This window comes from Borostomias antarcticus (genome assembly GCF_949987555.1).
Source record: "Borostomias antarcticus genome assembly, chromosome: 4".
Classification (NCBI taxonomy): domain Eukaryota; kingdom Metazoa; phylum Chordata; class Actinopteri; order Stomiiformes; family Stomiidae; genus Borostomias; species Borostomias antarcticus.
Window position 1 is genome coordinate 18,817,079 of NC_140237.1, and position 23,313 is coordinate 18,840,391.

Sequence of the window (23,313 nt, forward strand, 5' to 3'; positions counted from 1 at the left end):
TTTATTAGCATTTTCCATCCATACAACGACAATACAATAAAACATAAAAACTTGCAATAACAGCTTATGGGTACTTCCATCCATGCAGCTTTTTTTTCTTACTCAAATATGACAATTTTAATATTAGTGGTATCATCACACTTCCTTCTATAATCCATCCATTTTTCCCATCTCCCTTCAAACTTTCCTTCCTGCATCCTCAATGCATAAATAAATCTCATAAATCTCCTCCACAACACCCACCACTGCTCCTTGGTTGGGGGTTCCACCTTATACCAAGCCCTCATTATTGTCTTTTTACTAGCAACCAATAGTACTTTCACTAGGTATCTGTCCCCTCCTTGTACATCATTCTGTTATGTTTGCCAAGATGTATATTCAAAGCTGATAAGAATGAGAACCAGTCAAGACCCCACCACAAAATGAGGACCCAAGCCCTCAGCCCCCTCCCCGTCATGAGGTTTACCAGCGGGGCCAAAGGGCCCACACTGAGGTCATGCGCCAGCTATGAAGACACAAACAAGTAAGGTTCACATTTCTACCATTTTATTGTCTGTTGGTGGGTGACTGTGTGAGGTGTGTGAGTGCGTTTGTGAGTGAATGTGTGAGGTCCGTGAGTGTGGTAGTGAGTGACTGTGTGAGGTCCTTGAGTGTGGTAGTGAGTGACTGTGTGAGGTCCGTGAGTGTGGTAGTGAGTGACAGTGTGAGGTCCGTGACAGCATGTGTGAGGGAATGAAGTGCAGTGAGGATGTCCTGTTGGCTCTGGTGGTGTAGTGTGGTGACCTCCACCAACTGCTGAACAACTGCCCCACAACTGCCCCAATCCCTTCTGCCATTTCCCTCTGGGCCATGGGTCATGAGCCTCCAGCACAGCGTCTGATAGGAAGCCCAGCCCTCAGGGACCCTTGAGGCAGGGACGCTGGCAGCCGGAGGTGGAGGCGTGGGCGGTGGAGACGGAGGCGCTGGAGATGGCACTGGAGGTGGAGGCCGGTGCGCTGGAGGTGGAGGCACTGGAGGTCGTGGCACTGGATGTAGAGGCTGCAACCGGCGGGGGCACGACCGTCAGGTCAAGGACCACTGCAGACTCCCCCTCCTCTGAGTCCCACCCCACGTCAGAGTCTGGAGAAACAATTTCAGTCATTTTCTTTGAGTTTGTCTGTTAACTTGATTATGCATTAAACATTTTATTGTGTAGCCATATTCAATTGATATGTTTTTCTGTTGGCAGCCAAATAAATGCTTAAGTGTGATTTACCGGGTGATTTAGATGAGAGTCTTAATAATGTGGTCTAACATTATGAAGTGGTCATCTGTGTTATCGTTCCGTTTTTGGTCCTGAATCAATCATAGCCTACCACAGAATGTGTGGAATGTTTGCTTTCCTCACAGCCACATAATACAGCATGTCCGTGTAGCCTACGCCACATACAGGATGCACGAAACGTACAGTAGGCTACCTAAACTGTAGGAGCGATCAGACAAATGTAGGCTCGTACAAATAGCTTACCTTCCGAAGATGATTTTCTTTCCTCGCGTGGACCTCACCAACAAGCACATGCACCTCCGTCTCCGAAAAGTTTCTCTTCTTTCCACGTTTTTCCATAAACGTCTTTGTCTGTCCTAATGCTCCACGCTATATTATGTCGGTTCCTTCCGGGGTATCCACGTTGTGCCCTGTCATAGTTTTGACCATATATGGTTGAATTTGGGCGTGGAGAGGGCGGAACACGGGGCGCGTGCGCGTACGCTCTCTTCTCCGCCAGTCTCGGATTTCGGAGCGTACAACATTTTTGATAGATCCGAAAAGCGTGTAAATATTCTCGTCGTACGCTACATTTCGCATTTTTCGTTTTCGTCGTACGCCCTCTTTTACACCAGAATTTACACGCTCTTTGATAAATGAGGCCCCAGGGCTCCTTTCCTTTGTCTGGACACGCCTCAGACATTGTCTTGTTTGTGTCACCACCGTAGGCTACATAAAAAGTCACTTCCGATGGATCAGAATTTCAAAATATGCATTCAATGCTGTTGAGATCCGCATATAAAGAGTAAATCATCTCAAATAAATGATGGATGGTTATTTTTGAAGGGGATATTAACTGGATTGGGGTGTCTCAAACTCCAGCTTACTCCATTAACTCTGCTCTGCTCTATTGTGTTCTGTTCTGCTCTACTGTGTTCTATTCTGCTCTGTGTGTTCTGTTCTGCTCTGTTGTGTTCTGCTCTGTTGTGTTCTGCTCTGTTGTGTTCTGCTCTGTTCTGCTCTGTTGTGTTCTGCTCTGTTGTGTTCTGCTCTGTTCTGCTCTGTTGTGTTCTGCTCTGTTGTGTTCTCTGTTCTGGTCCCAGGGGAGTGTAATAATTATGCTGACAGGAAGGAAACATACAGAGGATCTGAACCCTGTTACTCTTATTGGCTAATAAGGACTAGAGGAGAGAGAGAGAGATAGAGAGAGTCTGTTTCCATTTCTTTTTTCCCCTAGTGCTCTCTTTCTCTCTCTCTCTCTCTCTCTCTCTCTCTCTCTCTCTCTCTCTCTCTCTCTCCCTCTCTCTGAGGTCAGGAGTGTCACGACATTGTTGTACTACACTGCTTTATTACCCAGACTGGCACAAAGGTTTCTTCTTCACACTCCGTATGTGTGTGTGTGTTTGTGTATGCTTGTGCGTGTTTCATTGTGCGTGTGTCTGGGGGTGTGTGTGTGTGTATGCGTGTGTGTGTGTGTGTGGGGGGGGGGTTGTATGTGTGTGTGTTTGTATGTGAGGTCCATTCATCACCACAAGGTGTGAGGTGCTCAGCAAGCCCTGTTTCATCCGACATGATAAATGTCTCATAATATGGGACTACGCCTCCTCCATCCTCCTCTCCCTCCCTCTCTCCTCTCTCGTCCTCCTCTCTGGCTGATAAAGAGCAATGCCAGGCCGACTAGGCCACCACAGAGGCTGGGCTGCCCAACGAGAATTAATGAGCAGGCAGAGCTAGATCTGTGGGAATGAGTGGGAGGAGTGGGAGAGAAAAAAATCTTACGACACCACCACTGTATTTTTGACATCTGTTGCCTCTAAGCAGCTTAATGTCACCGACCCAAAACAGTTTAGAAAGTTTAATCAAGGATAGCAACTGCCCACAGTGCATCGTCATTGCTGTTTATGAGCAACTGGGTTTGACACAGCTGGTATTAGCCGATCAGATAACCGTTGGTAGTTTCGTGATAACGTCCTATTCCCTTTACAGACATAAATATAGCTCCTTAATCAGTTATCCAGCAAGACAAAACAACAAGTCAACTATTGATCAAGTCGCCTCTTGTCTCGGTCAGCTAGACATACAATGATAGATTAGTATCCACTGATCATTTGAGGTAATCTTTCACAGAGCTAGCAAGAGATAATAGGTGTCTAGTCGATACATTTAAAAAGCAAACTTCAAGCATGGGAGCACCAAGCACAGGAATATGGATTCTGCAACACACACCTCCACACACAGCCCACCTGTGGGCTTGACAAACACACTGACGGTTGGACTTGAACTAGCCATACACTATCAATAGCCTACTATCTATCCAGCATTATCAAATAACCTAAGCAAGATCTAATCTATGCTTTAAAATACGACTATACTGTAACTACTGACGTTGCACCTTACCTCTACACTAAACTTACCTCTACACTAAACTATGAGCATCCTAACATGTAGAGCGAGGACCAAACTGAGACACAGAGTGTAGGTTTGTGTACAAAGAAATTGGCAATGGGAAAAACTACCATGCTAGCATCCCCAGCGCTGGGCTCTGCTACATCTTGTGAATTAAGGGCCAGACAAGTAAAGAAGCTCATCAAGCTCTACACTGTGGATTTGGAAAATAGAAACGCCCTTGAATAGAATAGACTATACTTTTATTGAGAAACATTTTCCCACGGCGCTGGCAGCAGGCCAAGCTGTGGTCAGACCACGTGAAAGTCACGCAAGTAATTCTGAACAGATCTGTCATTCAACTTTCTCAGCAATCCGCAAAGTCTGATCGTTAATTTTTTTATCACCAACCACAGCGACAGTATTGCTGTTACCAGACGCTTGATAAAAGTAGATAAAAGTTCAAGGAAGTACTTTGTCATTGCACGAGCACAAGCACATTACCCTTGAATGGCAATACTTAAAGTGCTTTACACGTAACAAACATTCTTATGCACATACTACACATGACAAACAGTATAATACTGTACATATAAAGTGCAGTGCCAGTGTAAACAGTTCTACTGTAGCAGTTGTCTGTTTGTTCATGATTTGATGGAATTGAACCGTCTACCAGAGGCCAGCAGGTCAAACAGATGATACCCAGGGTGGGACGGGCCCTTCAGCATGTTAGCTGCTCTACTGAGTGAGTAAGTAAGTAAGTAAACTTTATTTATACAACAGCTAGTTCCGACTGCGCATTGTGATTGGCTAAGACGCATTCCAAGCAGTGCCTTAAAACCCTATAATGGCACTGAGTTAATCACCAAATGTATTCCTACTCCCTATCGCTCGTAGCGTACTCGCGTTGCCTAGCAATCGTAATCAAAGTCGGAACTAGCTGTCGTATTGCGGAGGTCTGACACAACATATTTAAGCAAGACTGAACACTATAAACCCGTCTTTTTCCAAAATAAAATTAACGACAGTGCAGTGCTGTTGTATAAAAGCAATAAGACACTCGAGGTCATGCTTTACTGTGGTTTATTGGCACGGCTCCGCTTCGCGTCGTGCCTGCGGCCGCACCACAGCCTTGCCAATAAACCACAGTAAAGCACTCCCTCTCATGTCTTATTGCTTAATTATACAGCGCTCTTCACAGCACAAATACACAGAGTGCTTTACAGTAATAAGTTAAAATCAAACATAAAATATGCAATCCAAAAACACATTAAAACGAGAAACAAAAACAAAAAAGAGAACATTGCAAGCAGCAGAAAGTATCAATTATAAATGACCAAAGGCTTGTCTCAACAAGTGTCTTTAGTTGTTTTTTGAATATACGTTCAGAAGGAGCAACAAGTACGTAGGCAGCGAGGGAACCTACCGTCATCTTCGTCGTTAGCGCTGACTGTCAGGATGGCGAAGCCTACGTCTGCGTCTTCATCCACATCGACTTCGTACCGCGTCTGGGCAAAACGGGGCTTGTTGTCGTTCACGTCGCTGATGAAGACGCGCACGTACGCTGTGTCTGAGGAGAGAGAGGAGCAGACAGATGTTAAACACCCCTGGTGTTGCTCTTATTCTGTCAACCTCAATGTCTGTAGAAGAGTGTCTCTCACACACACACACAGATACAGTACACACAAACATACACCTACATCAACACGTGCGCACTAGCGCGCACATGCACACACACACACACACACACACACTACTTTCCTCCTGTCTATTTCTTGTTGGTCTATACCCTCTATATCCTCATCCTCATCTATCATTTCTCTGTTTTCTTAATTTTAAGACTGTGTTGTGCAAGAGTTAGGGCTAGTGCTGTTTTCTTCAGACTGTGTTGTGCTAGGGTTAGGGTTAGTTAGTGCTGTTCAGACTCTGTTGTGCTAGGGTTGGGGTTAGTTAGTGTTGTTCAGACTGTGTTGTGCTAGGGTTAGGGTTAGTTAGTGCTGTTCAGACTGTGTTGTGCTAGGGTTAGGGTTAGTTAGTGCTGTTCAGACTGTGTTGTGCTAGGGTTAGGGTTAGTTAGGGCTGTTCAGACTCTGTTGTGCTAGGGTTACGGTTAGTTAGTGATGTTTAGACTCTGTTGTTCTAGGGTTAGGGTTAGTTAGTGCTGTTTTCTTTCAAAACCCAAATGGCACATGGGAAAAGACATCCAGACGGGGTTGAGTTAATATAGTGAGTGTGTGTGTGTGTGTGTGTTGAGTTGGATTGGGAGAGTGAGTGAGTGTGTATGTGTGTGTGTGTGTATGTGTGTGTGTGGGGGGGGGGGGGGCAGAGTGGGGCCCATTCCAATATGATATACTCTCTTTGATATCAGTATCAAAAGGAACATAATCTGCAAAACATTCTTGGAGACAAGATTAATTATTTAAGCCAGTTGCCGAGATAGTTTACAGTTCAGTAGAGAACTGTAACTTGTTAATACAAACCAGCAGCATGAAACAGGCCTGCAGCGCAGAGACGTCAAGCCTTCAAGAGACTTACAGAGACAGACAGAGAGAGACAGAGAGAGAGAGACACAGAGAGAGAGACAGAAAGAGAGAGAGACAGAGATAGAGAGAGACAGAGAAAGGGAGAGAGAGCGAGAGAGAGAGAGAGAGAGACAGAGAGAGAGAGAGAGAGAGAGAGAGAGTGATAGAGATTTATATATAGAGAGAAAGAAAGGGATATAGATGTATATATAGAGAGAACGAAAGGGATATAAATATGTATATATAAAGAGAAAGAAAGGGATATAGATGTATATATAGAGAGAAAGAAAGGGATATAGATGTATATATAAAGAGAAAGAAAGGGATATAGATGTATATATAGAGAGAAAGAAAGGGATATAGATGTATATATAAAGAGAAAGAAGGGGATATAGATGTATATATATAGAAAGAAAGGGATATAGATGTATATATAAAGAGAAAGAAAGGGGTATAGATGTATATATAGAGAGAAAGAAAGGGATAGAGATGTATATAGAGAGAGAAAGAAAGGAATATAGATGTATATAGAGAGAGAAAGAAAGGGATATAGATGTATATATAAAGAGAAAGAAAGGGATATAGATGTATATATAAAGAGAAAGAAAGGGATATAGATTTATATATAGAGAGAAAGAAAGGGATAGAGATGTATATATAGAGAGAAAGAAAGGGATATAGATGTATATATATAGAGAAAAAAAGGGATAGAGATGTATATATAAACAGAAAGAAAGGGATATAGATGTATATATAGAGAGAAAGAAAGGGATATAGATGTATATATAAAGAGAAAGAAAGGGATATAGATGTATATATAGAGAGAAACAAAGGGATATAGACGTATATATAAAGTGAAAGAAAGGGATATAGATGTATATATAGAGAGAAAGAAAGGGATATCGATGTATATATAAAGAGAAAGAAAGGGATATAGATGTATATAGAGAGAAAGAAAGGGATATATATGTATATATAAAGAGAAAGAAAGGGATATAGATGTATATATAGAGAGAAAGAAAGGGATACAGATATATATATAGAGAGAAAGAAAGGGATATAGATGTATATAGAGAGAGAAAGCGAGAGGAGAGGATGGAAGCGATGAATAGATACGGTAGAGTTCTCCCTGTCATTGTCATCCTTGTGCTTACATAGAGCATGCCTGTTGTGGTTTTCACATGCCATGATCTTTAGAAATGTCTTTCGAAACGAAATAGCTTCCTCACTTGCTCCAGCACTAATAAGCACAGCGTGCAATCGTTGCTCCAGGAAGCTATTTCGTGTCTAAAGACATTTCTAAAGATCATATTACAGAGGCATGGGAAATACCACAACAGGCCTATGCTCCCTATGTAAGCACAACTAGCGATTCATCAAGACAGATTGATGAAAACAACCGTTTCGCGGCAGAAAATAGATTTTTAGAAACTGCATTCTCAGTGCCTCCACCACCGCCATTACATGGATATACTGGCTCGCGCTGGATTTTACATTTCTTCTACATGCCTCCGAACTACACCAAAGTGATCTCGGTGAGTCAAACGTCATATAATATGTCGTAAATAAGGTCCAGGTTGTCAAAAACGAGCATTGTCCTTTAAGGCTGCATAGTCTAAGTAGGCTCACAATGAAAGTGAAATTACTCTTACACCAACAACCTGTTGACCCCGTTATTGCAAACAATTGGAAAATACCCATTTATATAGGGATAGCCTATATGACACATAGAAGAGGCCTCTAAAAAATATACTATTTTGTCATACAGTCGGATAGGCTACATATTTAGAAGTGATGAATTATCCTATGTGGCTGTGAATCAGTCAGATCAGTCAGTCTCATGACAAATCCCAAACTTGCGTACACAGTTGAGACTTAACGTGAGATTTGGTCGCAGTCTCCGCTCACGTCCAAATTGATAAATGTCCGTATGCCCAGTTTTCTGTCCTATGATTCCTTAGTAAATGAGGGCCACTCTCACTGGAGAGAGTGACCACTCTCACTCCCACGCCTCGCATCCCCTCCTGTCCTCCCCTCGCTCCTCTATTCTGCTCTCCTCTTTCCTCCCCTCCTCTCCCTTCTCCACTTCTCTCCTCTCTTCACCTCCTCTCCTCTCCCCTCATCCTGTCCCCTCACCATCTCATCCAACATTTATACTATAAAATCAGAGAGATCTAACCACTTTTCCCGGCTCCCTGCTTGTTAATATTGGAGACGTGTTTACGCTGTCAAAATGTCATAATGAGCCAAGCCAAGAGAGAGACTTTTAATAATCCATGATAAAATGTATGAAAAATACATTATCGTCTCTTTCTCTCTCTCTCTCATTCCCTCTCTCTCCCCCTCTCTTTGGCTCTCTTTCTCTCTGTGCCTCTTTCTATTTGTGAGCCTGTCTGTCTGCTTTCTCATCAGGCTGGAGGGGGACAGCTGGGGTCCTCAGAAAGAGATGAGCAGATCTGGAGAGATCACTCTTCATGCCCTAGTGGAGAGACTAGCTGCTCATGCTTAAATGATGTCTTGAGACCTACATCTAAACCAGGCCCTTAACTGCCCCCTTCACCCATCCCCCAGAGTTAGAGATGGAAGGCACTTTCAAACTCATACATGCATGCTTCTGCAATATGATAACCCTGTGAATAACTATGTGCAATTCGATTTATTACAGGATATAACAGAATCCACAACACATCACTGCACCCTTCATCAGCATGTGGGTTGGAATTCCCAGTCAGAATGGAGGTCACAAAACGGATACATTTTTATTTACAAAGCGCTCCTCTAGAAACGACCCCCCCCAGGCCTGGTTAACTTTAGATGGAGGAACACAGAGCAACAGACACAGTCTCAAGCCTGGTTAACTTTAGATGGAGGAACACAGAGCAACAGACACAGTCTCGGGCCTGGTTCACTTTAGATGGAGGAACACAGAGCAACAGACACAGTCTCAAGCCTGGTTAACTTTAGATGGAGGAACACAGAGCAACAGACACAGTCTCAAGCCTGGTTAACTTTAGATGGAGGAACACAGAGCAACAGACACAGTCTCAGGCCTGGTTAACTTTAGATGGAGGAACACAGAGCAACAGACACAGTCTCGGGCCTGATTAACTTTAGATGCCCTCCTGCCACTACTGCCCCAGGGGCGATGGCTTTCAATGTTTGACAACATCTTCATGTATATAAAACAGGTAGGTCAAATCAAGCAATCTGATTGGTTGAGAGACGTTCGAAACTGTCCTATATAGCTTGATATAGTATACCTATAATGCTACACCTGTATACCTGGATGTGTTTTGATATCACTGCACAGTCCAAATAATGTTTTTTTTTTTCAGAGAATTGGTTAGCTTACATACAATCTGTCGATATTTAGCCTTGGAAGCAAACAATGATGTTCCATATAAACTTTGATCTTTTCGGTGGCATGAGCTTTGACTAATGGTTTGAATTAGTCAAATTGACGAATGGTTAGTCAAAAAAGTAATCAACACCTATGAAATGATGCGCAACGAAAAAAAACACTGTGCAGCAAATAAAGTGGCCACTAAATTGCTTCACCAGCTGGTGTGAAGAGAAGGGAATCTCCATGGACTTCAAGTCCATAAGCAAAGAAAAAATAAATGAAGTACTGCAAGATTTATATGGCACGGTCCGTATTGGAAAGGGTGAGCACTATGGAATCAGCAGTTATATCAGCCTGCATTTGGGACTGAACATATTCATCAATGATCAACTACTGAGCCTGTGCTGGTGCCTCATGAAGGACAGGGCATTCACGCCTTCTAAAAATTGTTTGTTGGAGTTGTGAAAACTGTCAGAAGACAGGGACATGACAAAACGGAACCTCACACTTCTATATCGGCCAATGACTTCACCACCATCAAGGCATCACTGATCCAACCACACCCAAGGCTCCCGTTAGGAAAGTGTGGTTTGACGTTCAGCTCCACTTTGGACGTTGAGGGAAAGAGGGAAATCGTCAGCTCACTCCAGGCTCATTTGCGGTATTTCGGTACGAGAATGGGTTGAAATACACAAGTATGGCATTTAATAAGGCAGCAGTTATTGTAGCCAGGCTCCTTCCAGACACCTATCGTAGGTGCCTCTGGACTATTACAACCATCCATCAGCAGGGCCGTATGGGATGTTGTACCAGCCATTATTAGCAGAGTGACAAGATAAAACAAATTTCACCAAAACAGATGGGAAATTGCGGGACAAAGCAGGAGTTCTTTAACGTTGCCAGCTTCCCTTTGTTGTTGAATTACACCTTTGTGACCAGAAATACAAATAGGCCTACATCATTAGGCCTACGACCAAACATTCCTAATTAAGACTAAACATTCAGCACCATGGACAGCTCTGCTCAAACTAATTTATTTTGGAACAATATGACAAACAAATGCAATGACAAAAGATACCAGTGACAAAAACAAAGGATATCAGTTTTTTTGGCCTGGGAGTTATTTAATGATATTTTCTCCTAGTAACTCACTGTACTCACTTAATGGTATATTAAATCCCAAATATAGTTTCTAATTGTGAGTGTGATGTTTTTTGCTTGTAATTGTGAGGTATACCTGTGGAACGTATGGGCGTGTTTGCGTTAGAATGTCATTAGCGCAATATCTTTAGTGAATAGGTCGTTAAGATTCTGTTTCCAATCTACTTGTAGTTCTGTCCACTAACTAGAGCTTATCACCTTTGGATGTGTGCTCTTTGAAATCTTTGTGCATCTCCTCCTCATGGTCCTCACCAATACTAGCAGCAACAGCAGTTGGGTTTGGGGCCATTCACACGACCAAATAAAAAATAATAATCCTATGGGCTGCGTTGAACTGCCTGGGCCGGAACACTTACAAATGTGGGCCAGTAGGATTGTGATTTATTTTTTATTTTTTTCTAATCCTACCGGCCTACCAGCTCATGTACACGGCTGGCCCACTGGGAAAACTCCCGGTGTTCCCGATGGCCAATCCGCCCCTGGTATTCAATGTAGGGTGTGTAGTGTAAATACAGGGTGTGGCTCTGAAGAGTCAAGCTACTGACCAGAGTTGGGCTGTCCGTGTTTCCCTGGCCGCGCGGACTCCCAGCCGTCCACAGACTGCACCTCCAGCAGGTAGGATCCTTTGGTCTCCCGGTCGAACACAGCCTCTGTGTAGATGGAGCCCAGCTCTGGATCGATCCGAAAGTACTGGTGGTCCCCGCTCCTGTCACTCAGCAGTGAATAGGAGATCTGAGGGAAGGGAGCCAGGATCAGAACCAGGACTCAACACTCAGCTGAACACGTAAAGGGGTCATTGCAGCAGTAGTGCTGTTTATATGACAACAAAGTCAGGAGCCAGGAGGCTCCAGACCGTTCACAAAGGAGGGATGGACATCTAACTCTCACCCACCCCATGAAGACAGTTAGATATCCAGCCCTACTCTCACATAGCCAGACCTTTCTCCACACTCTGTTTTGCAGTGTCCCAGCGCTGGAGAAGGGTCTGTCTGTTTTTCAACAGGGAATTTCCCCACACAAAATAGTGTTGGGGGATTGAATCTGATTGGCACAGCTGGAGTTGAGCAGTGCCACTGATAATCTGTTGAGACACACTAATCTACCTCTAACCCACCCAATGAAATCCAGCCCCTGATACTGAGGCCAGAGGAAAGCCTGAACTACAGCAGCTAAAACAACTAATTTAATATAACACCTTAAGGCGTAGTGTTGTTAAGCTATGTAAAATAACACAGGGTTTAAACTAGTGCTTAGTAAAAAAATAAAAAAATAAAGATAATTTCCTCTCTCCCGTCTACAAATGATCCTCATTATGGAAATGAGAAGGCCACACGGAATGCTATGATTTAGCATGCCCAGAGAGAGCAAGCAATTAAGAAGCCAAGGACACAGCCTGAAGATGCCGTGGATTTTACTCACCCAGCCAGGCTTTCCTGGAAGACAGTTCAATTACAATGTGCTAGTACTGTTTATGCTGTGTATGTGTTTGCATGTATGTATGTATGTATGTATGTATGTATGTATGTATGTATGTATGTATGTATGTATGTATGTATGTATGTATGTATGTACAGTATGTAGCGTGCGATTTGGGTGGGGGATTGCCATGTCTCTGCTTTTGATTTTCCCCTCTCTGATCATTCATTTTTATTGCCGGGAGGGATGTGTTTTATCCCCCCTTCTGGGCATCTGTAATAGACTTACGTTCATTCTATGACATGATCAACATGCTGAAAGCACCGTCACACAGTCACCTGCGGTCGTCTCCCGACTCAACGCAGAGTCCGACTGCCCTTTGCGTGAACGCGCATTCTCACTCAGTGCAGCTTATTTTCAGTTAGCCTAGCTGGATCTGCGCTCTTGACAAATCGAGTGTAGGCTAATAGGCCTACAGTTTCTACCACTCAGCAAAGATCACAATACCCAAGAGGAGCAACTTCTTATAGACAAAGCGACCATATATATTTTAGATCAAGAACACATCACAGAATACATCACCAAATGATTCCCGAGCGCGGCACCGCTGCTGCTCACCGCTCCCCCAGGGGATGGGTCAAATGCGGAGAACAAATTTCACACACTCAGGTGTGTGACAATCAGTGGAACTTAGTCTTAGTCTTAGTCATTGCAAAACCTCAGAATGGCATAGTGGTAGTGAGTAATGCCTGTAACATCGGCGACCACAAGAGCACTTAGAATAGACCACATTATAGTTTACAATGTAGCCTATGTATTATTTAAGCAATTGACCACGAGAGGCAGTGGGTTACACAGGATTTTACAACAGCTACACGGCGTTGCTAGACCCGACGCAATAGCGGAGATTGACGGCGCATTAATACTAATTGTTATATGGTCGCAGCCGTGGGTTACAGAGTATTTTACAACGGCTGCTAGCCAATCAGTACAAGTACAATATCCACAAGTATCCAAACTCTCCATTGTAGAAAGGCTATTATCCTCTCACATTTACTGTGGTTGGCCTACATCTTTAGGTCACTGGATGGTAGCCTATACCCTAGAAAGCAGTAGCCTAGTGTAGTCGAGGGTAGCGTATAGGGAGTTAGGCACTCTTTAACCAACTCCACTTTGCTCCACTCCGAGTCCTTCATCCACAGACACACAGTATGCCCACTTCTTATCCACCACCGATGGAAAAACTGTCCATTTCAGAATATTTTTTGTTATATTAGGCCTATAGTGACGGGTAGTTCCGACCTGTATCCAAAATGGCAAGTTTTCCGAATGTTGAAAAGAACATTCCAATTTCTATGCTTCTGAACATAAATTCACATCTGATGAGCTGGTCCTGGGGCAGGGAGGCGTTCAGATGATATAAATAGTAGTTCCAGATTTAAATTGAGGGAAAAAAGAAAATCATCAAAATGGAGATATGAGGTTCTGACCTGACAGCAGCCCCCTCAGGGATCAATAAAGTACTACCCAAGTATAGAAAATATGAGCTGCAAAGGGGGGTGGCCAACACTAAGGACTGAAGTTCATATCAATGGTTACTCACCTTGCCATTCAACCCCAGATCCAGGTCATTGGCTGACACCTGAAAGACAAAGGTTCCAGACTCCGCCCCTTCTGTCACGGAGGCCTCGTAGATCGAGGAGGTGAAGAAAGGAACATTGTCATTTACATCTGTGAGATAGATAGATAGATAAATAGAGTGAGAGAGAGAGAGAGAGAGAGAGATGTAGTGATTTACTATGATAGGAGCACAAGCCCTCTTTCCCGGAGATACTGCATATCAAACACACACATCAGTAGGGAATTAGGTTAACTGGAATGTATTTGAATTGAGTATTTGAGGATAGTGGGTTTGAAGATTAAAAAGGTTGAGAACCCAGTCTTCACTAACAACCTTGTTAATTTCTCATCATGTCTATTGTGTTTGATGAAGTGGAGGGAAGCCTTTAATAACCTGCCGTACCAGTAATGTTGATGTAGACGGTGGTGAAGGCTGCCAGTGGTACCGCTGCTACATTCTGGACCCGGACCCGGAGCAGGAAGGTTCTGGTGGTCTCATAGTCCAGCGGCTCTGCCACCAGGATGGAGGCAGAACCGTCCTCGCGGTTTGGGGTCAGATAGAAGCGGACAGGCATGTTGGTCTCTGGTACCATGCCGTCCTCCAGGTTATAGGTCACCCTGGGGTCACCAAGCAGAGAGGTCGCCTTGATGGTCTGGAGAGGGGGGAGGAGAGAAGGAGGAGAGGGGGGAGGAGAGGGGTGAGGAGAAGGGAGGAGAACATGGAGACAGAAGAAATGAAGACAAAAGAAATGGACAAAAAACTGTAGCGACGTCCGCGGCGATCTATTGACGATGTGAGCTGATGTGCCAAAGGGTGAGATTGGTGTTGAAGAGCAACTCTAACCCTGATATATAGACTGATGGAGATAGGGGGAACTCTAGCTCTGCAGTACCTCAGTGTGACCCCATCTGGTCTGCAAAAACAATCATCTCCGTAAAAGATCTATCACAGCAATTACTAACTCCCATAACAGGCAAATAAACATTTATCTACTGGATGAATTAAAACAGGAACCCTTTTCTCTCTCACACACACACTCCATCTGTCACTATGACCCCCCCCCCCCCTCTCTTTTTTAAATTGTGGGCTAAGCCTGCTATCTGCTTTAGCATTTCAAATGATCAAAAAAACAAACATTCCATAAAAGATCTATCACAGCAATTACTAACTCCCATAACAGGCAAATAAACATGTATCTACTGGATGAATTAAAACAGGAACCCTTTTCTCTCACACACACATCCATACTCCATCTGTCACTATGACCCCCCCCCCCCCCCCTCTCTTTTTTAATTGGTCGGCTAAGCCTGCTATCTGCCTCAGCATTTCAAATGATCAATCTTCAGCGATAGTTTCATATAAACTAAATATGTTATTTCTGAACACATCTGTTTGTTGGCAGTCTCAAGGCGATCATAGATTTATGCAAACTAAACTTACTTTTCATAAGCTTATTAAAAAAACACTAGGGGCTACACCGCTAACCAATCAAAACTCGTTAGAGCATCACATGACTTGATGTCAACCAATGATATTCATTCAAATAGGAGACCAGGAAATAACAAACCCTATTCTTAGGAAAGACTGATCAGCTCAGCTCAGCTCAGAGCTCAGAAAGTTCAGCTGCGGATATCATTGATACTGTCAGGTTATACAGTAGCAACGGTTTCATATAAATTCATATAAATTAAAATTTATATTTTCTTTGGAACAGTAATACGTAAAGCTGTATGAGATAACTCTGCACTTTGGGCGTCCGTCGTGATAAAATTGCACTGTTTTAAGAACCACACATTTCTTTTCTTTTTAGGAACCCACTTTCCCACTCAGTTGCTGTGCCTACGACCACAGCACAGCCGTTCTGCTATTCATGACAGCACAGCTTCTCATGTTTTATTGCGTAAATACAGTATTCTTTATGAATATTCTTCATGGATTTTATGTGCTCTGACCTGTTTAACCTCTAACTCTTGGCCAGGTCGTCATTGTAAATGAGAATTTGTTCTCAACTGACTTACCTGGTTAAATAAAGGTTACATTTTTTTTTTTTTTTTAAATAGATTGATATATCACTAAGCCTTCTTTGCAGTCAGACCCTAAAATGCCCAAAACAGCTTCTTTCACATGGCCATCAGACTTATCAACAAGGCTCGTGTCTCCCCACGACACCCCCCTGCACCACTTGCACAAGACCTCTGATTGTTCTACACACCTTAACGGCACACACACTGCACTGTACATAACACCGCTAACCCACACTACACTCTGCACACACACTTAACTGTACATCAGTGGAGGCTCGTCCATTGAGGCAGGGGAGGACAGTCCTCCTCAGTTTTTGGAGAGAAGAGAGGGATTAAAATATAAATATATGAATTAATTTATTCATAATTAATATTATCTCAGTTTTGTTCATAAAGCAGGTTTTCCCTATGGATAAAAACCCATTATTGAAATTCTAAAGCTCCAACAGTGACATCTATAACATGCAGCTGGAGGACCCATAGATATCTATGGAAGGGAGGCTAGCCTCCCTTAGGGCAGGTTCTTTTCTCTTAAATCAATGTAATGCCTTTTTTCTTGCTAATTTGTGATTGGCCAAAACGCTGAAAAATTACCGCAAGGGAGGATAGTACTCCGGCCCTGTCTGAACAGGATTCAGATATTGACATTTTGTTAGTCCAATCACATTCCAGATTTACCACAGTGAAGGTCGATTGGGTCAGCGTTGATGTTTGTGTTTCTCTTACCTGTGCCATTGGAGACTTTTTGTGTGTTTGTAGCTCCATAATATAATACATCCAAAAGTATTATGGGACATATTATACATCAAACTGTTCGTCTATTTGTCTTGATTCTAGCCATCTAAATATCTAAGCTGACATAAATACTTTTTGAGCTAGAGCCGTCTGAACACGACTGTTCCACTGGCTGGCTATAGCCGGTAACAGTAGCTACGAGGTGCACGTCAGGCTACGGCATAGGCAGGCGCGCAGATTGGCTGGAGGGGCAAAGTGTCGGCAACTCGTCCAAAACATTTCTAGGGACTGGGTCGCAACACCGGATCGGAGAAATCCACAGCCTGGCTTCTGCTTGCGTGAGAATTGATCGCTTTGCTGTGCTTATTCCTCTTCCAGTGATGGATGAGTGGATGGAAAACTTTCAACTGAATGTTCATATTGTTCTGATAATTGTAGGCTATAGCAACGGCAGCTTTGACAGCAACCCAAATGAGCTAGTGATAATCCCATAGCTGTATCATTGCTAGCTAGCCATGAGCGAACTGTTGGATACTGCATTTGCTGTGCAACGTATTCCATTGTCCAGTTGTCAAATCTATTTGCCAACAAACTGTTTGTGAGCCAGCACACCTCAGTGCCTAACCCTAATCAAAAACATTTTTCATATATCACCTAACCTCTCCAGCACCTCACCAATATCAATTATTTTCTCTCTTTAGAGAAGAGTAGCCTACAATCCATTACAACAACTATTGCTTACAATGTTTTATTGTTGTTTTGTAATATTTTATCATGAATATGATAAATAAATGCTGCATGTAGTTAAAGAAAGTGTTATTCCATTTTTCATATGCTAAAATTGACTGTAAATCCACTTTAAAGCTGATATTTCAAATAATAACTGACTAAGGGAAAGTGCCCCCCCTGAGATTGGTCATTTCGTGCAAATACCTCCCCTTTTACCGTGAACACGCTCATAGCTAGATTGGGAAACCGGGTTGACTTATCGAGTTGATAACCACCTTCATGACACATTATGCGTGTTCGCGGTTGTTAGGTTTAGTCCAGCAAGCAACCGAAAAATCATCCTGGATATGTGGAACTTGCTTCGTAGTACAGGGCCCAGGTACGGCATTTGAGAGATGTCAGAGAGTGAGTAGCAGAGTGATTTACTTTGTGAGCGGTGAGCTTCTTGTCTTTGAAATCAAGATGTTTTTGAATGATTTTTCAAGGTGCCCACCCACATCCATTGTATGACCTAAACGGTGGTAGAGCAATTATTGGACTTTCTCAAAATTGCTAGTTTTGTAAATGCTTTGATCTGAACCATCGTATATGATCATAAGTAACCTTAAAACAGGGCTAAAAATGATTTTTCCCTTTACTACTCCTTTAAGTACAGACAATTCTATATGTGATGTTTGTGTCCATGTATGTGTCTGTTCGTAGCATGAGATTTAGACCTATCAGGAGTTGCCAATACCATTGCACACCAGCACTACAGGGCAGTACAGATTGCCCATTGCCCGCTTACTTCACCACCTGGGGGTGATTTTTTTTCCAAGTTATTTATTTGTACGCTCCAAATCCTCCTATTTCACTCAATGGCCTTTGTGCCCTGGCATGTGTCTGTTGTGCCCTAAAACATTTTGTGACACCGAAGGCCAAATGCATGGCCTTGTGCCTAAAATGACGAAATCCCAGTCCTTAACTCAGTAATGGTGACCAAACCAAGGACCGGACAGGCTTATATAACCATGTAGATGATGTACAGTCTGGGAAAACTGTCATTGAGAACTACTGTACTGATATCACAAACTGTGTGTGTGTGTGTGTGTGTGTGTGTGTGTGTGTGTGTTTGTATGTGTGTGTGTATGTGTGTTTGTGTGTGTGTGTGTATGTGTGTTTGTGTGTGTGTGTGTGTGTGTGTGTGTGTGTGTGTGTGTGTGTGTGTGTGTGTGTGTGTGAGAGAGTGTGTGTCCTGCCTCACCACTAGAGAAGTGTCTCTGACGGTGTTTTCGGGGATGATAAGGTGGTAGCTGTCTTCCTCCCACTGTGGTGGCTGGTTCTTGACGTTAGTGATGGTGACGGCTAGCTCCACAGAACTGTTCCGATTCCCTCCATCTGTTGCCAGAATCTCCCTGCTGATATAAGTCCTCTGTGAGGGGAGGGGGGCGGGGGAGGTTGAGGACAGAAGAGAAAAAAGGGAGGGGATTCTAATCAGCAACCCTCCTGCTTACTGTATGTGTCCATCTCAAAGAGCCTGGCAACAGTTCTGTGGTTAATCATTGCCCTAGTGTGACCATGGTGACAGTGATGACAAGACTGTGCAAACAGAAGAGTGACAGCAGGGTAGAGCAAATAACACGGCCACAGCGACCAGTCCTTAATTAATAACACCATACTAATGTCTCATACTAATGTCTTAGGCTACATTCACACTACAGGGAAAGGTGGCCCAAATCCTGCTTTTTTCATGACAGTGTGAACAGCACAAATAACATAGAATCAGATCTTTTCAATTCTGATTTGGGCCACATGTGGTCCTAAATCATATACAGGTTTGGGCCTGTATTCACAAAGCATTTTATCTTAACACTAATAGTACTCCCAAGTCATACAAAAAAAAGTTATTTATTAAAACCTATTCACAAAGCTGTTAAAACCTAGCCTGGCCCAATTCGCAAAAATGCGAAAGGGCCTGGAGTTTATTATTGATTTCCAAGGGCCGTTATCAACGGTCGCAGACCACAATGCCTCTGGATGCAATTGGACAGACCTATAACCAATCAGAGCAACAAAATTAATTAATCTGTCCGTGACATACTGTAGAAGGCCTATGTAGGCCTACAATTCCTGTCCTATTCAAATATAGATTCCGAAATAAAATTGTAGGCAAAGTGTCACTGATTAAACATTCAATACACAACCAATAATAGGTCTATTGACTAGTCAATTATGTTCAGCTGATTGCCTCTTACAGTACATCTTGTAAAATTAGCATAGTGAATATAAGCAGCCTTTCAATTATCAGACTAGAATAATATCTGATAATAAGACGCTACACCAAAACAAAATATATCATTTAGGGACATTTGGAGCTGGGGTAACTTCAGAATTCAGGCAGGAAAGGGGGCACCCCAGTAGCTCACCGGGTAAGGCGTGCCCCATATGAAGGCTAGACCTTTGCGCAGCGGACCCGGGTTCGATTCCCGGCTCGGGTCCTGTGCCGCATGTCCTCCCCTCTCTCTCTCCCATGTTTCCTGTCTCTAAAAAAAACTGTCCTGTCCATTAAAGCTGAAAAGCCCTAAAAAAATATATCTTAAAAAAAGAATTCAAGGGGGGAAAAAAACAGCTGCCACTGGTCCGGAGGGGTGCATTTATGTGGCGTAATGTCCTACTGACAGATGACTGACATCTGCACAGCATTCTCCCTGAGAATAAATTGTTTTGTCAGAATCTCTGTAGTTTGTTTCTGTTTGTTGGTGAAGTGACTAATCCGGGCACACCTCCAGAAGCCATGTCATTGTTTCGTCATCCATGACTGTCAGGCCACACATTCGGTTGGGTGTCCGATATATCGGACAGTCCTGGATGACGTGGTCTGCAGTTTGTTTCTTGGCGGCCGGGATGAAATCACTGGAGGTGTTCCCCTCCCACTCCGCACGGCAGGTGTAGTCCACCCATCCTGCCTCACTGATGTTAAGATCTCTGCATTGCTGCAGGAGATCCCGTGCGGCAGGCACAAAAGGGTGTCTCGACTTGAGGCGCCGGGAAGGCGCCAGGAAGGCTCCGCTGTTGCAGCAAGCCTGTCGTGGAGTAGGTGGTTAGGCTCCACGGCCCCGCAGGCCAGACGTGCTGTGGTTCCTATGCTGTGGTGATTATAATCATAATACCCTTGCGATTAAGGTGATACCTTTTTATAAACTCTGTGTCATTCGATGTCTCCAAAATGTTGATGTGATTATGAAAGGGATTGCATGTTTGGATCGCTTGTGACTAGGTCTTAGCGATACATTTGTCATATTAATGCCTTAGTGTCTTGTGGTCAATGAGACCACAATAGTGACAAAACTGCCAGACTTCTGTTGTCATAGCAACCTCCTCCCAAGCTCTTGCTAGCACTCATATGTGTTAGCTAGTGTACCACCTCCTCACCACAGATAGTCCCACACTCCACTAGTGCAGGCACACACACACTCACACACACACACACACACACACACACACACACACACACACACACACACAGACACACACACACACTCTGAGGAGGAAACATTTCAGACTGGATACTGGATACATTTCAATTTAGAAAACAAAATGGGTCCCTTTGCATCTGTTTGTGTGTGCGTGCGTGTGTGTGTGCATGTGTGTGTGACTAACCTGTGCTAGGGATGGTGACTCACCTGGGAGATGGGTTGGTTGACATAGACCCAGCCGGTTAAGGGGTTGACCTGGAGGTACTCTGGCTGTTCGTCAGATATAGAGTATGTGACAGCAGCGTTGGAGCCAAAGTCATCATCATGAGCCGCCACACGCAGGAAACTGGTCCCTAACATGGTGTCTTCACGCAGGAAGTCTAAAGAGAGAGAGAGAGACGGTCAGAGAGTGAGCAGGAGAGAATCAAAGAACTTGAGTACTCGCACTTGTGGCAGAGTAGGATCCAGGTTCTAGGCTCCCGGGTTCTAGGTTCCAGAGTACTTACATTCGTAGCGGAGGTTCTCAAATTTGGGGCTGTTGTCGTTCTGGTCCAGGATGAGGATGTTGAGCTGGCAGATGCCAATTAGCGGGTCGGCCGCCTGGTCCGTGGCCGTTACCGTGACAACGTACTCTCGCTGGCGCTCCCGGTCAAACTTCCTGGCCGTGGAGATGATGCCTGGGGTGGGAGGGACATGGCAACACTCATTACCAGGTCTGAAGGGATGGATGGTGAGCTGGTTAGGAACTGTCTGGATGGATGGATGGATGGATGGATGGATGGTGGGCTGCTTAGTAACTATCTGGATGGATGGATGGATGGATGGATGGATGGATGGATGGATGGATAGTGGGCTGCTTAGTAAGTATCTGGATGGATTGATGAATGGATGGATGGATGGATGGTGTGCTGCTTAGTGACTGTCTGGAAGGACGGATGGATGGATAGATGGATGGATGGATGGATGGATGGATGGATGGATGGATGGATGGATGGATGGATGGATGGATGGATGGATGGATGGATGGATGGATGGATGGATGGATGGATGGATGGATGGATGGATGGATGGATGGTGGGCTCGTTAATAGGTCACCTGTGTCCGGATGTATGGTGAAGGCTGGGATTGTGCTGTCCTTGTGCATGAAGCCGTAGGTGACTCTTCCGTTAGAGCCCTCGTCTGCGTCCTCTGCATGGACCTGCAACACGAAGGTCCCTGCCGGCTCGTTCTCCAGAACAGAAGTCGTCTCCCGGTACTGCTGGCACTGGGGAAAGGGGGGGGGGGGTTACCAGGGGGGGTTACCAGATATAACAACATCAACAACAAAATCATACTGAAGCCATGGAGTAGCATGTTATCATGGAGCTGGGACAAACACTTGAGGGAAGGTAAGGGGGGATGAAGAGAAAGGATGTGAAAGGATAGATGAAGAGAAGAAGTGATGAAGAGAAGGAAGTATGAAAAGAAAGGAGATATGAAGAGAAGGAGTTATGAAAAGAAGGAGGGATGACGAGAAAGGAGATAAAGAGAAAGGAGAGATGAAGAGAAAGGAGAGATAAAGAGAAGGAGGCATGGAGAGAAAGGAGACGAAGAGAAAGGGGGCTAGGTGACGAACATGAGGGAGAAAAGGGAATGAAGTAAGATGAAGATAAAGAGGGAGGGCAGACTTGACCTGAGAGACAGGTGTGTGTGTGTGTGTGTGTGTGTGTGTGTGTGTGTGTGTGTGTATGTTAAAGCCTGACTGATATATCGTTTTGGACGATAAATTGCCCTTTATACAACGGGTAGTTCCAACCTCGCAATCTGATTGGTTAAGAGCCGTTGTAGTATATGCTACGATATACCACCGGAAAAGCCTCTTTATCGTTCTATATGAAATATTACTGCAGCAATTATTACAGCCTGTAAATGTTAGTTCCACTTGCAGTTCCAGCGGTCTGCTGGTTACATTACTGTTTCTCCTCAAGAAAAATGGAAACACACAATCTCAATTTTGAGTTCTATCCATCCTGTAGCCTACCACTCTGGTTTATCGTAACCACGTTTGCAACTCGCAGTTGCACAGCAAAGGCTACACTTTGTTCATGGGTAGCCAGGTTGGTCAGGAGCATTCGTTTGGTTGCTAGGGCTCATTGTTTGTCGCTTTGAAACTCCATAGTAACGTGATAGTTTTATGAATGACCTTTTACTTCAATCGTCAGCACGAGGATTGGGGGTACAGCACCAATACATCCGACGGAGAAAACCTGGCTGATTGGGCAGCTAACAACAGCCTGGCCCTGTTGTACGATCCCAAGGGCGCAGCCAGCTTTGTCTCAGGTCGCTGGAAAACTGGGACGAATTCTGACTTGGCATTTGCGAGCGTTGGCGTTGATAACCGTCTCCCTGATAGACGCGTACTAGGAAAGTTCCCGCGGTCCCAACATCGACCATCGCTGATAACCATGCCTAAACTCGTGGACCTCGTCCCGAGCGAGCCGGTGAAGCGATGGAACTTCTGAAAGGCCAACTGGAAACGCTACCGCCTCCTTACCCATCACCATCACAGATCACAGTCTGCAGGAAGTATGCCTATGCAGACGACCTTGCGCTGGTGTACTCCGCTGGAGACTGGCAGGTCGTAGAGGAGACCTTGAGCCAGGACATGCAGACACTAGCGGCATACCTCCGGAAATGCCA

The 23,313-nt window shown here is 44.2% G+C and overlaps 1 protein-coding gene across 1 annotated transcript in view; it reads right to left on the reverse strand.

Moving 5' to 3' along the window:
• Positions 1–23,313, reverse strand: part of LOC311307694 (neural-cadherin) — a gene marked incomplete at both ends in the record, with an annotated part of 210,051 nt that overhangs the window by 102,805 nt on the left and 83,933 nt on the right. Inside the window, 8 exons of the mRNA XM_084436544.1 lie at positions 5,055–5,198; positions 11,200–11,386; positions 13,674–13,801; positions 14,094–14,343; positions 18,423–18,590; positions 20,842–21,014; positions 21,141–21,311; positions 21,730–21,898. Of these exons, the coding sequence (XP_084292670.1) occupies positions 5,055–5,198; positions 11,200–11,386; positions 13,674–13,801; positions 14,094–14,343; positions 18,423–18,590; positions 20,842–21,014; positions 21,141–21,311; positions 21,730–21,898 (1,390 nt within the window). The remainder of the gene's footprint in view (positions 1–5,054; positions 5,199–11,199; positions 11,387–13,673; positions 13,802–14,093; positions 14,344–18,422; positions 18,591–20,841; positions 21,015–21,140; positions 21,312–21,729; positions 21,899–23,313) is intronic.